This window comes from Arachis hypogaea, chromosome 10, assembly GCF_003086295.3.
Source record: "Arachis hypogaea cultivar Tifrunner chromosome 10, arahy.Tifrunner.gnm2.J5K5, whole genome shotgun sequence".
Lineage (NCBI taxonomy): Eukaryota > Viridiplantae > Streptophyta > Magnoliopsida > Fabales > Fabaceae > Arachis > Arachis hypogaea.
This window is the reverse complement of record NC_092045.1, coordinates 53,100,900-53,117,353: the sequence shown is the minus strand read 5'-3', so window position 1 is coordinate 53,117,353 and position 16,454 is coordinate 53,100,900. Positions and strand designations below refer to the sequence as shown.

Genomic DNA, 16,454 nt, shown 5'->3' with positions numbered 1-16,454 from the left:
GTCATATCTTAAATATTTTTTAATATAGATGTTAGTATTGCATGTCATGATATAATGTCTCTTTATTTCATACACATTAAGCATTATAATAACCATCTTATGAGCATTAAAGAACTGAGGGAATGATCCTTCGATAAGGAAAGATGATTGATCGAGATGATCTTTCGATAGGAGAATGTGATCGCCAAACTTTTGGGATAAAAATCTTCGATAAAGGAATGGAAGTCCCATCTTTTTATACCGATTTGAGCTCATCAATACCTTCCAAAATCAAAGTAATGTTAAAAAAATGCCTAAGAAAAGTTAAAGTCTATTTCATGCATTGTATAAGAATTTTTTGGTCAGTAAAAAATTATTTTCTTTTCATGTAAAGAGAAGTTCAAGAGAAACCAAATCAAGGTCCATGTGTTTGCATTATATATGATTTAACGTTATAAGCATTTAGTCATAAATTGCATGTGTCATAACATAAATAAATAAAAAGCATCTAAAAGTCACACCACTTCGATTAACAAAAACTTTTAAAAATAATAATTAAACAATATTGCATCATTATTATTTTTATTTTAAAGCTCAGAGTGGTTGGAGATGGATACGATAACACTATATAGATAAATTATTGAGAAACTTTATTTCTCACACCCCTCTCTCCGTACCATCTTCAGGAACGACACAACATGAAACAATACACTGCTCAATTGAGCTGAAAAAACCAATGAACTATTAAGAACAAAATATTAAAAGCGTAGATATGGAACGTTAAGCACTTACCCAAATTCATATTAAATAATTATACGGTAATTATAACCATTAGGAACTCTCAAAGTGAGTCAGTTCAATGGTCATATCTCTATATGCACCATCTATATATATAATTTAATAAATGAGATCTATTAATCTTCATCCAATGAAGACCATTATATATATATATATATATATATATATATATATATATATATATATATATATATATATATATTGGTCTTTCCAGATTATTAATGTCCTTTTTTTAATAATCCTATGACCAAGAACAATTTAGATTAAATTATAAAAGATTTATCTCTCAATATTATGATTACTATCACAATGATAAATCTCTAAATTTAATCAAAGACGTTATTATATTAACATTTTAATATAATAATAATAACAAATTATTTGACACGTGATTGTTTAGATTGTGGTCATACTACTTATTCCCAACAAAAATGATTCATTTATAATGAACATATGCATCACCTAACTATCCACAAATCTACAAATAACATAATTCATAAAATAATTATTACAATAATATTTTATCTTCTTCTATCTAATTCAAAGTCATAAAAATAAATAGAAAAATATGATTGTTTACAAAAAAATGAGCCATATTTAAAAGTCATATTTTTTTCCTTTGTTTAAGGACCTTTTTTTTAAGTGGTAGGCCAAAGTACGGATCTGTATTTAAAGAATCGTTCTTGTGCCTAGAAAAATGTAAAGAAGAAAAATAATTGTCTTTTTTTTTGTGATTATAGATCAAACTATAAGTAAAAACGTTAAGATAAATCTAAAGTAATTTTTGAATTTGTACCGAGAAAAAATCTTTAGCAATTCCTCATACATCTCCTTATCAATAAATTCTTGAGCCTTGAAGAACTACAAAATTTAGAAATCAATAAAATATACCATATGCCAATACAAATTTCATTATATTTGAACGAAAAGTTAACAATAAAAAATATAAAACCTGCAAAATTGAAATTTCTTGTTTGAGGTTGAATTTTCTACACATGCACAACAAAAGAAGTCATTAAATCCTCTGTAGAGCATTCAAATCTATAAGTATCCGATATTATCTCTATTTTGTGCGATTTCTTAATCTAATGATAGGTACCTGCAATGTTGTTCTTTACTAACATTAGTTGGTTCCGCTCCTATGAGTTTGTTGCTGGAAAAAGAAAAATGTTTAATTTTCGTTCATTAGTTTAAAATTATTTTTTGTAACTTTATTCAACATGGGAAACATAATCACCGTTACAATCTCAAAGTAACCTTTTAATATTTTAGGCACATACTTTTTCCCTTCATTTTTTATTAGTAAAAGAAGAACATAGATGGGGATAGATAATAGGCATATCAATAACATTCTGATTATGATGATTGTGTTACCTTGTATGTTGTTGGAGCAGTATTTCCTTTTTTATCATCTTCCAGAATTGGGTCTTGTCTATTTTAACCGTTCCTCCCCAACCAATAGAATAAATTTGAAGGGAATGAACCTATTAGATAACATATGATTATGATTAGTAACATAGAAATAGAAGTATGTATATTGAATGCAATTTTGACAGTGATTAATTTAAAAAATTACTTTATTGTCTATTGGTTTGATTGATGCGATTGCTTGCTCATCTTTCCATACACCCCAGAGATTTTGGAATCCTTTTTCCTGTAATTGATATTTGTTAATATATTTCTAGTATATCTAGTATGTCTTAGTTAATGATAATTAGTACGTACCTGTTGCGTAAAACAAATGTTCAAGTTCGTTGTCTTTATCTCCTGGCATATATTGATGAGCTCCTTTGAAATCAAATTATCTATTAAAAAAATATAAGTCGTTAGTCCTCAATAAATTGAAGTTTGTATACAAAGATATCTATATCAATGAAAAAGATTTAAAGATTAAAATTATATGTAGACTGAATTGTATCAAGAAGTAACTACACACATTTACTAAGAACATAAATTACCTGTGGTGAAGGTAACAATATTTCTTTGAAAATTACATTTCTGGTAAATTCTCCACTTGTTCCATCTATTTTTCCTTCTTTGACTAAAATTTTTGTAGTTGACTGAGAAATACTTCGAGACAGAGCAACATATAATTGGCCATGGCTAAATACATGTTTAGGGAGATAGATCCCTACTTTAGGAATGGTCTATCCTTGTGATTTGTTTATTGTTATTGCAAAACTCAACCTTACAGGAAATTGCTTTCGGATAAGTATAAAAGACAGTCCTGAATTTTCTGTTGTTTTGTGTTTTATCTGAGGCAAGAAAGCTCTTCTTCCACAGTGATGACCCGTTAAAATTTCTACGTCTAACATGTTTTGAAAAGTTCCACGACATAGTAACCTTGTACCATTGCATAAGCCGGCCTTAGGGTCTATGTTTCTCAATAACATCAAAGGTGCACCTCTTTTTACCTTCAACACATGAGGTGGCAACCCGCCTGTAGAAACTGAGTTAAGGTATTCTTGTTGATATAAATTATTAGCGTCACCTTCTACCTCATCAAATGAGACTAAATTTCGTTCTTCTCCTGGAAACTGGTTGATAATTATATCATTAAGCTGTTGCACATCATGATTTTTTGGCGTCAATATTGCCCTTTCTACCATGTAAGAAGCGTCCCACCCATGAGATTGTAAGTTTGGAAATATTTCTTCTATTAACTTGTGTAACGATATTTCACCCTCCCATGGAATTTCCATATTTGCTTGTATCCGTACAAAGTCTTCATGTATGGTGGGCTCAATTCCATCACCAATACGCATAAGATACTCAGCAAAAACATGATCATTAGAAGATCGCATATTTTGTCGCAAATGGAGAATTTTAGTGGAAGCCCATAAATGAGACTTAACTATAGAAGCTGAAATCATTTGTGACTTACTACCTTTCGGTACCACAGGCAGTACTTGGCGGAAATCTCCTTCCATCACCATCACTTTTCCTCCAAATGGCATATCGTTTGCTAATATATCTCTCAGAGTGCGGTCTAACCGATTCTTTATTTGCCATAGGTGCTTCATCCCAAATGATTGCCATTGTTTGTCTAATCAGCTTTGCAAGATCTGATTGTTTGCTTATGTTGCAAATGGATGATGGTTCTGCATTAATTGGGATCTTAAACCTAGAATGAGCTATTCGACCCCTAGGCAATAATGTTGCGGCTATTCCTGATGATGCAGTTACCAAGACAATATGACCCTTATTTCTCAATTCTGTAATTATAGCTCTATAAAGAAATATTTTGCCTGATCCTCCTGACCCATCAACAAAGAACACTCCACTTTCTCTTCGATCAATTGTATTCATAATGCACTTGAAAGCTTTAGATTGGTCATTGTTCAATCTTACTACGGAGCACATGTCTTCCCGGGGTACTTCGACAAACAGTTTTTCTTGGATAACTCTAGGTATCGAGTTGTCATTGTCATTTTCATGAGTTAGAGCTGGCAAATTGTATTGTGTAATCTGTTTTTTGTGCTGAAGGAGTATATCATTTATATCCCTGAGTAGCCGATTTGTGAACACTAAGGCTGTTGTGGTGCTGGCTGAGGGATAATCATCCACCATATATGAAAAAAATTCATCCCATAAGCTTCTTACATCGGTAGGCTCACAAAATATTAAGATGATTGCAAACAACCTTCGTAAAGCACATGGAAATCGTAAAACAGAAGTCTCAACCAAACACGCACGAATGCTACTGTCACTCTCTAACAATCCTCGGTGTTGAGAAGATTGCTTGAAGGATGAATATTGGACCCCATTCACTGTTAGCAAGTCATCCCAACTGATTGGTCCTCTGACATTAGATAACAGAATACGCAAATAGAATTTTTCTCCTTCTGAAGGTGATACAGTATAAATTCGACCGATGGATCTTCTCTGTGTCTAGCGCCGACGCCATTCCTTTTTCTTGTTGTGCCAAGTGTAATACTCTGGAATTTTTCTGTACAGAAGATGCCTAGATTGTTGGTCCTCCTCACAATTTAGGGCAAAGAACTCAGTGAGCATTGTTCTAGAGAAATAATCATCATTAAGTATTTCAGGAATGATTTGGTGATCATAGAAGCTCACTCGATGTTGATTTGGCAAATGAATTTGTAACATTTCCACTGATGGATACATTCGGTAAAAGGTTAAATTTAAATATTCTCCAACATGCCTCTGGAGCAGCGATCCATCTTGCATCAACAAATTGTTGGATCTCGTCAACATTAGAACCGTTGTGAACTTCCATTGTAACCCAGTCTGGACCTTGTAGCAATATTTGTAGAGATACTTTATACTCTTTATGCTACTACATATCTCAACATTAATATGGCAATCATACTTTAGTAGTAGCCAAGGGTTGTACGGAACTACCCATCTATTGTCAACTATGACATTTTGGTTAATCGGTACTGGAGTGTCGATTCGTCGCCTATATTGCGGATATGAGTCGTCACCTCTTCGTGTTTCTGCTGCGAACTTTTTTTCGTAGTTGCGTTTACATTGGCCATTTTTCATACAGGGCAAAGATTGATCAAGTGTTTCACAAGGATCATGAATCATATGTTTTAGCACTGCATAATGTAGGTGTGGTTCTACTTCTTTAGATGGTATCTCTGTACGTGCCAAACTATTATAATGCTCTGGGTCAATTAACTTGTCATTATTTTCTAAGATTAGCAACATATGTACATGTGGCAACCCTCTTTTTTGAAACTCAGTGACATAATATATCTTTTCACCTTTCCCAAGACACCCTTAGTAATTACATCCTCTTTCAGCTGTTCAATTTTGGCTCAAAAAATTCTTGTTGTTAGATCTGGACGATCTTGTGGAGTTTGAACTGGGTTGAGTTCTGAAGTTATTTCAGTCCAAGATGGATTGCATGTCATTGTGAGAAAAATATCTGGCTTGCCCTCTTTAAGAACAATCGCCATTCCATCTTCATATCGTTGGGTCATGTTGTGAAGGCTACCAATGAACGACGATGGTAATATTGTTCTTTTTCTTCCAACATTTTCTGAAGACAAATATATAGAGAAATATTATTAGTTTTAATAATTATTTTGGGTAATTCTTAATGATTTACGAAGTAGCAATTAGATACAACAATATTTACCTGCATTGGTTTCTCCTGTGTGCAAAGCATCTTGTAAGCCTTGGTATAATTCAGCCCGTAATTTCTTCTGTCTAGTTCGAACCCATTTTAACTTTCCGGTTTCAATTTTCACATAGTTATCAACAATATATTGTTGTAGTAGTCGCCCTGCTTGCAATACGGTGCAATGATCATCGGGGCGGATCTACAAATTTTTAAGAATTTGTAAAAAAGATTATATACATTGAACAATTTTTTAGCATAATTTTATTGAAGTCTATACTGTGTAGGAAATGGGAATTTGTACCTGGAGCATATAGCTATTATATGTTCGGCATGATACTTTGCCGCCACTTTGACTTCGGGTATTGATATCCCATCCATGAGTTCCAAATGGAAAAAGAAGAGGATATTGTAGTGGATCATAATAGCCAACAAATTCCTAAATACTTCGTAGGCTACCAGCATGAGTTTGCACCTTAATATCTCGCCCACGAATCATTGTTTCAACGTCATCACCAACAATTATAGCTGCTACCTGCGACGCAGTTGGAAGACTATATTGTGGCTGATTAGCAGGTCGCTCTCTAATGACCAAACTACACTCATGTACATCTGACCATTGTGCAAGCTGGCAAAACACATGGAGAAAAGGATTATACCGGTGTAGCAACTGTTGTAACTTAAAAACCAATGTTTATTGTAGTTGTGTGTTCTCCAGCATCCTATTCTGCAACTCGTGGTCAGTATCATATATGTACAGTTGCAAAAATTGTGGCCGAGTGCCCTGATCCGGATGAAATCTCCCTATACTGTGATATATTGAGCCTTGAGCACGAAATGTATATATACCACAACCTGTTATATCCAGTTGTTCGTCTATGTGCACACCATACGAAGTGAAGGAAAATACATGATTGTATCCACGAATATGTTTTCTAAAATGGCTTCCTTCTGCAGAGGGGTCCAAGAAGATTTTAAGCAATTCCTGAGGAGCATTTACTCGGGAAAGAGAGACTTTTTTCCATTACAGCACATCTCGAACGTCTCATAGTGAAATAGACATGCGCTACAATAATGACATGTCCTTGGGATTGGTAGCGGAGTTCAAATTATTGTTGCATCCTCTTGAAAATTTCGAGCACAATTATGGGATGCTCGAACATTTTGTCTAACTTTTATACTCGTATTAAATTAACATATATTTAGTTACATTCATAATAAAAATCAGAAAATGATGAATTTTGTAACAACTAAAAAATAGTTCTTTGTTGATTATAAATACAAAGAATTACTTCTATTATAGTGGTCATTATAAAAAAGAGATAAGTAGCTATCAAATATTTAAATGATGTTTCAATCTTTTTTTTTTAACTTTGTTATACTGTATAATATCATGATGTTGTTTGACTTTATTTTTTTAAATTTTTTTATTCAGATGTATTTAACAACTTTAATTATAAAATATTTTATTTTATTCTTTATAAAGATGTTTTGTATTCATTAAGTAAATGTTTTAATTCTTTTAATTATAAAGAAATATTATTTATTCTGTAGCAAAATAGTTTTATTCTTTTTTTAATAAAATCATTTTGTTTAAAACCTTTTATTCAAAACTGTTATAACAAAGTTAAAATCACATACGATCTATAACAACATTATATTATTTTAAATGTTTATTATTTTCTTGTTCCATTATATGTTTTTGTTTATATGGTAACACTATGTTTATCATGGATTATTTTTTTTTAGATTAAATAGTCAATACAATATAGTTTGAGTCTGAAATAAATAATTTTTTTAAAAAATGTTTTCTTTATATATCATAATTTTAATTTAATAATAAAATTTTCTGTTGTATCAATTGTCTTATAGCATTTTTTAGTTAATTATCTTATATAGGGTATGACCATTTTTGTCTTTGGCCAAATTTTTTAGCTTGTATGTTTTGTTTCATGTTTTTTTAAATGTTTACTGGTTGAAATAATACAATACATGACGATAATATTGATTCATATTTTATTTGTTCTATTACTTCTAATAATTTTTATTTTGTGTGCTTTTGTCTAGAGTTATCATTTTAATTTTTATTATTTATTTTATTTCTTAAAATATAGTTTCTTTAATTATTTTATGTTGTCATATTTGTGTGAATTATAATTAAATAATTCAACAACATATAAAATTTTTTAAATAAATTTTTTTCCGTTTTCGCTAAAGTTTTCATATTTTTCATTTTGATTGGCAAATAAATATTTTACGTATTATATTGGTTTTTTTAAAATTTTTTATGTATAGATTTTAATTTTTTTTGTTAGGCACGGACACTTTTTTTTTATAATTGGTTCTTGTAATAATCTTAAATAAATAAATTTTTTAACATTTTATTTAATTATTTTTTTTGTCATGTTTATGTGAATTATAATAGAATGATTCAACAAAATATATTATTTTTAAATTACCTTTTTTTTGTTTTCGCTAAAGTTTACATATTTTTCATTTTAATTGGCAAATAAATATTTTAAGTATTTTATTGGTTTTTATAAATTTTTTTGTGTATAAATTTTAAATTTTTTTTGTTAAGCACTGGCACTTTTTTTTATAATTGGTTTTTGTAATGATCTTAAATAAATAATTTTTTAACATCAATTATACTCACATTTAATGTTTACTATGAATACATTAATATGCTAACATATAAAGATAAAATAATTTTTTTATAAATTTATTTACCTATTAAAATTATGTCACAATACTAAATATATAAAGGAAAAAAAGTACAATACTAACCAGTTACATTTTCTTCATGTCTACTGTTTTGATCAGATTTATTTCCATGAATTTTTGATAGTATATAAAAAAAAACACATCAACAAAATTATAAAATTGTTCATTAAATTAAGCCTGTACAGTATCAGTGGTAATTGAGAGGTTACTTTTAAAGATACAAATCATACAAAATTAAACAAATTGAAAGTAATAGAATACATAGAATACCCATTAATATCATAATTATCCAAACTCTGAATAACTAAAAAAATAGACAGTAACGTAAAATACAAATACATGATAGGTAGTTTGAATTCGCCGTAAAAAGTTACCATTTGAAAAATAATTCAAGTGTAACCATATACTAGATTTATTAAGTGAAAAAATTATCATTTATTTTTTAGAATGTTATATATATTTATTAAAAATATCTTAACCTTTTTTGTGTATTAAATAAAACGTTTAAAAGAAATTTAGAATATTAAAAAAGATATAAAATGCAAAATTCTATTAGATATTAATTGGACCACTATTATTATGAGCATCTAAATAATAGCAATCATATTATTGGAACAATAATAATATATTTTAAATGATTATATTTTACAGTGTATAATTTTTCTTTAGAGATAAATAATTTGTGAATATAAAAATTATATTAAACTGGTAGCATAATAATTATATTAAAAATATTAAATTTATTAATTTAAATTTATGTAGCGAAGAAATTAATACTTTTGATATATCTATTTTTGATAAGAAAAAGTAAAAAAAATATGGAAATACTAATTATTTTTGTTATATAGTGAAAAAATTTAAGTAGTTCCAAAATTAAACACATATATTTAATATAATTTTTTTATAATGATGCGGCGCAAGAAGATTTTGTTTATTCTTATAATAATATTATATAGGTCAATAATAGAAGGTTTATTGAATCAAAATTTATGAAAAAATAAATTACTATTAATTAAATAGATATACAGGAGTTCTATCCACATTTATTATCATTTGGTCTATTACTTGAATCAGTTTTGCTTTTATTATGAGTATCTAAATATTTAAAAAATTTATTATTAACATGAAAATAATGTATATTGACAATTTAAGAGTACATTCGGTAGATAAATTACAGATAAACATTAACATAGACATATTGTAGAAATAATTTAAATTAAATTGTAGTAAAAAAGTTAAAAAAAAATATATCAGAATTATCTACTAAAATTTAATAACAAATATATTATTAAACATTGATCATATATATTTTTTTATAATAATACAGTTATAAAAATTGTTTGGCAGTATAATATTATATTAAAAAATTATTAAACTATTTAATAATTGAGATTATAATTATGTAAAGTACATTAAGACAATATAATAATATCATAATAATATTATTTAGGCAAATAATAAAAGATTTATGGAATCAAAATTTAAGTAAAAATAAATTATTATTAATTAAATAAATATAAATATATAAAATTCCTTCCCATATTTGGACTGTTTGGGAACGACAATAATGTATTTTAAATGATTATGTTTTACCATGTATAATATTTTTTAGAGATAAGTAATTCGTGAATAAAAATTATATTAAACTGGTAGGATAATAATAATTATATTGAAATAGTAAATTTATCAATTTAAATTTATTTAGTAAAAAAATTGTCACTTCTGATATATCTATTTTTTAAAAGAAAAAGTATAAAAAATATTAAAATTATCAACTAATTTTTGTTGTTATACAGTGAAAAAATTTAAGCTACGATTATATTATTAAACATATATCTAATATAATTTTTTATAATGATATAGCCCGAGAACATTTTATTTATTCTTTTAATAATATTATTTAGGACAATAATGAAAAATTTATTGAATCCAAATTTATGAAAAAATAAATTACTATTAATTAAATAAATATACAGGAGTCCTACCTATATTTATTACTATTCGGTCTATTACTTGAATCAATTTCGCTTTTATCATGAGTATCTAAATATTTAAAAAAATTATTCTTAACATGAAAATAATGTAGGCTGAGAATTTAAGAGTACATTCGGTAGAGTACAGTAATATAGAGATATTGTAGAAATAATTCAAATTAAATGACGAATTAAATGGTAGAAAAAGGTTAAAAAAATATATCGGAATTATCTATTAAGTTTTTTTTGTTACAGAGTCAAAAAATTTAATAAAAAATATATTATTAAACAGTGACTATATATATTTTTTTATAATAATACAGTTATAAAATTTTTATATTTGTATGATATTATATTAAAAAATTATTAAATTATTTAATAATTGAGATGATAATGATGTAAAGTACATTTAAGACAATATAATAATATTATTTAGGCTAATAATAAAAGATTTATTGAATCAAAATTTAAGAAAAAATAAATTATTATTAATTAAATAGATATAAATATAGGATTCGTATCCATATTTGGATTGTTTAGTATATTACTTAAACCAGCTTTGGTGTTATTGTGAGTATCTGTATATGTAAAAAATTCATTATTAAGATAAAAATAATGTAATTTGATAATTTAAGGGTACACAGGAGAAATAATATCATACAAATAGTTTTACTAATATATATTAAATTTTAATAATATTGAAATATTATATATATTAGTTAATATATATTAAAAAAAGAATTTGATAATAATATATATTATCAATAAAATATATATTATATGGTTAAAATAATTTTTAATAATTCTATATATTATTAAAAAATATATATTATTAATATATATTTTGGAATATATATTAACTAAATAATATATAATATTTTATATAATAGTTAAAATAATATATAATATATATATATAAATTATTAAAGATATAACAAAAATTAACTATAATATATATTTCTTTAAATATATTTTATAGGAAAAGTATAGGGTACCAACATATTATTCGCCAACTTCTGCCAACTCTTATTTATATTTGTGTTTCATGGAAGTGTGTTCGTAGATGTGTCTAATAATTAATATATTTTAAATACATATATAAAGAGACACATCCAAAAAATATATCTATAAAGACACTTTTATTAAACACAGTTATAAAAAAGACATTTTTATTAGACACATCCACAAACACACTCCCATGAAACACAATTATAAATAAGAGTTGGCAGAAGTTGGCAGATATGCTGTTGGTAACGTAGCGGAACCGTATTTTATAATATATATTAAATATATTTAAATATAATATATATATAATATTAAAATATATTATCTATAATATATATTAGTTAATATTAAAATTTTAATATATATTTAATATATTTAATATATATATTTAAAAATATAAATTTTAATATTAAAAAATTTTAGAATATTAAAATATAAATTAACTATAAAATATATATAAAAAATTAACTATAAATTAACTATAATATATATAAATTAACTATATAAAAAATTTTAATATATATATTATAGATATATATTATAATATATATTTAATATATTTAATTTATATACATTTGAATATATTAACTATAATATATATTATAATATATATTATTTTAGAATTATGTACAAAAAATATTTTAAATATGAATATAAATTTTAAATTTATTTCAAATTAAATAGGTTGAGAAAATAAATAAATTTAATATATAAATAACTAATTTATAAATAATGTTAATAAATTTTTATCTTGACTTTGTTACACATTATAACAACAAAATTCTTTTTTTAATTTAAATTTATTTATTTTATACTTTTCATATATATTAAATAATTTAAAATATTTTATTTTTTAATAATTTATTTTTTAATTATTGATATTAAATTTACAATTTTAAAAATAAAAATAGTTTTTAACACAGTAGAAAAGCGGCAGTGCCTGTTGAGCCACTTTATACATAATAGGAATATTTTTGTCATTTTCGATAATAAGGGTATTATAGTTATTTTTTATAAAAAATAATATTAATTTAAATTAGTTCAAAATTTAATTTACTATTTTCTCGGTCAAATTAATTTGTCTGACCTAATTTTGACAAAAATAACACAATTTAAACAATTATTTATATTAAATTTTAATTATTAAAAAACATCTTTAAAAAATGACATTTTAAACGTTTTTATTTGAGTGAATTTATAATGGCTTCCTTTTCACAGAAGGCTTACTACTTTAATTAAATCTCACATAATGTTATCTATGAATTTCGTAAGTTGAATAGAAATGAATAACCGAAATTTCGTTGAGCTCTTTTCAGTGACAATAAAAAACAATTGCATCTTTTTATTATCACTTAAACAGTGAGTATTGTTCTGAGAAATAACTGATTTTGATTTTTAAAAAACTCATCAAACCTCAAGTCCCCTCTGAATGGAGACAAATCAAAGACAAGAAAGATGAGTGTAAATTATTAAACAAGAAAGGAGACAAGTTTAACTTATTGCCTAGGCAAATCTTAGAAAAAATCTGATAGAAAACAGGCCTCATGATGCAATAAATTAAAAAATAAAATATTATTATAATATTATAAACAAAATTAAATAACTGCTCTACAGGCCTCATGATGCAATAAATTAAAAAATAAAATATTATTATAATATTATAAACAAAATTAAATAACTGCTCCACTTACAAATATTTCTCACTATTGTCGATCCTTTTTTCTACGTATTGCTATCTTTTGGTTTTGACATTTATTTATTAAGAAATGGACACCTGCAAATCATCATTAACCCATGAAAGAGTTAAATAACTGCTACAATCGTGAGAAAATTAAATAAAAGTTTCTGGTCTCATAACTTTTTCTCAATGATAAATAAATAAGTAAAGATGCAGTAAATCACTTACCAACAAAAAGAAAATATAGGACTAACTCAGTGGGGCTCTACATCATGAAAATGGAAGCCTGAAACGTGCTCATTATATTGCACATATATCTATTTAGGAAAAGGAATTATAAATTATAATTCACAAACTTCACCAACCCCAAACCGGGTTCGCCATCCGGTTCAACCAAACATCATTTTCCTCTCACCAACCGCATTTTCTCAAACTTCATTTGCCTTTCCTCTTCTTTATATATACCATCCCTCGTTCATCCTTTTCCACAGGACTCACAACACAATCATAGAGGGAGCACAGAAGAAGATCAAGAAGAAAGAAAGAAAAAAAAACAAAAGAATTACATAGAAACAATGGCCAGCAACGGAGAGCAGAACCAAACTTCTGAAGCTGGAAGGCACCAAGAAGTTGGTCACAAGAGCCTTCTCCAGAGTGATGCTCTATACCAGGTAACCAAAATACTCGCCTTTCGGCACTCAATTCTTTTACACTTGTATAAATTAAATACATATTATATTCTTTTGGGTTCTTTGATTTCAAAATAAATAGTGTGTTATTATGATGAATGTACAGTACATTCTGGAAACCAGCGTGTACCCAAGAGAACATGAAGCCATGAAAGAATTGAGAGAATTGACAGCAAAGCACCCATGGTATGTATTATGATCCATTTTTATTTTGTTCTGCATAATTAGTATCTTTTGTTTCTGGGCAGGCAAATGAAATGATTACTGATTAGTTGATTGATCAAACTTCAAACAAAAACAGGAACCTCATGACAACCTCTGCAGATGAAGGACAGTTTTTGAACATGCTCCTTAAGCTCATCAATGCCAAGAACACCATGGAAATCGGTGTCTACACCGGTTACTCGCTTCTTGCCACTGCCCTTGCTCTTCCTGAAGATGGAAAGGTACCAAGACCAAGAATTTTTTTTTTGTTTTCTATGCAGGATAAGAATTTTTTGGATTTGGATTTGATATTTGTTAATTAAAGATACATACAATCAATTTAATTAAGCGTTAATTACATGAGAAAAATTAGTAAAGCTTTAAATTCCGTTCTCTTTCATAATCAATGTTTTAAGGAAACTTTTTTGACAGAATCCAAATTGCTTTCACCTGTTCAAAATTTGTCATAACTCGTAGTAATGGGAGATCATACTTTATACGCCTATAGTCAAATTGGGTATTTGGTACGGGTTTGGTTAACAAACCTTTAAAGAAGTAGAAAGGAAACAATTTATTAAAAAAAAAAAACAGTTTATTAAAAAAAATAACTTTTTTAATTATATTTTTATTATAAACATAAAAAATTATTATTAGAAGTATCGTTAACAAGTGTCTAAGCCACTTGTTAGTTAATTATTTAGTATTTAATAATAGTAAAATTTTTGGTATGTTTTTGAGATTGGATCAAAGTCATCAAATATGCTCAATTTTTTGTCTATTTTAATGAATTTAATTTTAATATACGGGATAATATAAATTTTTTCCCAAACTTATCATATTTATTTTTGGTTATTTAGAAATAAAAAAATATTTATTAACATGTCAATATATCATTGGATATAAATGTTTGCCAGTAGATCAAAGTTAAATTTTTATTTTACAATGAATTAAATATATTAAAAATTTGAACAAATACTTTTAAGGTAATTTTTATGAAATACAATTTTTAATTATATTAATTGTAACAGATCTTGGCCATGGATATTAACAAGGAGAACTACGAATTGGGTCTGCCAGTAATTAAAAAAGCCGGCGTTGACCACAAAATTACCTTCAAAGAAGGACCAGCTCTCCCTGTTCTCGACGAATTGGTTAAAGATGTAAGTTTCTCTAGTCCCAAAAGGGAAAAAAAAAAGGATGCAAGTTTTTCCTTTGGTTGATTAATTGCTTAGGAAAATGTTTTCTTGACTCAACTCTATTATATGACCCAAATTTAGCCCCTTTCAGTGTGGAAATTATAACACACAAATAAAACCACTTAAAATAAATACTATTAACAATTACGATGAAAGACAAATTTTTAGTTCTAGCACATTTCTAATTAAAGGTGTGAATGTGTATGTAACGTGAAAATGTAGGAGAAGAACCATGGAAGCTACGACTTCATTTTCGTGGACGCAGACAAGGACAACTACCTGAACTACCATAAGAGGCTCATCGATTTGGTGAAGGTAGGTGGTGTGATCGGCTACGATAACACCCTATGGAATGGGTCCGTGGTCGCACCTGCCGATGCACCCATGAGGAAGTACGTTAGGTACTACAGAGATTTTGTGTTGGAGCTTAACAAGGCCTTGGCTGTGGACCCCAGAATTGAGATCTGCATGCTCCCGGTTGGTGATGGAATCACTCTCTGCCGTCGGATCAGCTGATTCACCTACTCCAACAACCATTGACCACCGTTCATTTCTTCAACACATGAATTCCTTGTCTTGGGAGCGAAGAAATCCTAAACCGTTTTATAAACAATCAACCAAGCGATCCCATTCCCTTCTTTTTTTTTTCTAAAGATATTTTCTATTTGTAATTGTAATTTTCTTCTTATTATTGTTGATCTGAAAACGGTGGATGAGTAAAGAGTTTTATATACTTGTGCCTTTTCTTTCATTTCATTTGCTTCAATTTCATGGTATATCTTAATTTGGAGGTAATTAATCTTCCAATTATGATATAAATTGAGATCTTGTAATGCACTTTCAAAAAAAAGATGTCTTGTTCTGAGATCAAATTAACTTACCGAATTATCACATATAAGCTTGTGCAGATTGTTGAGAAGAGTTTGGTTGTTAGCATCTTTCCATCCTTTTGACTATGTTTCTTTAGTCAAATTTCATTGTTCAACTAATAAAAGTAATTGGTATATAATGTGGCCAATTCTGCGTCGTCCATTAGTTTAACATTGTTGCACCACTCAGACGTTCACCATCTAAAATTGACCTGGCGATAATTGATACTAGAGTATTGATGAGCGG

The 16,454-nt window shown here is 27.2% G+C and overlaps 2 protein-coding genes across 2 annotated transcripts; one reads left to right on the top strand and one right to left on the bottom strand.

Annotated features, from left to right (window-relative positions):
* Positions 1-3,660: 3,660 nt before the first annotated feature.
* LOC140175650 (uncharacterized) lies at positions 3,661-5,454 on the bottom strand. Its single transcript, XM_072204177.1, has 2 exons — positions 4,715-5,454; positions 3,661-4,579 (listed from the first exon to the last, which is right to left on the bottom strand). The coding sequence occupies exons 1-2, from the start codon at positions 5,452-5,454 to the stop codon at positions 3,661-3,663; spliced, it is 1,659 nt and encodes a 552-aa protein (XP_072060278.1).
* Positions 5,455-13,582: 8,128 nt separating this feature from the next.
* On the top strand, positions 13,583-16,231 carry LOC112715608 (caffeoyl-CoA O-methyltransferase). Its single transcript, XM_025767377.3, has 5 exons — positions 13,583-13,920; positions 14,045-14,124; positions 14,240-14,384; positions 15,171-15,302; positions 15,561-16,231. Exons 1-5 carry the CDS (start codon positions 13,825-13,827, stop codon positions 15,852-15,854), a joined length of 747 nt encoding a protein of 248 aa, XP_025623162.1. The 5' UTR covers positions 13,583-13,824; the 3' UTR covers positions 15,855-16,231.
* The last annotated feature ends 223 nt before the right edge of the window (positions 16,232-16,454 follow it).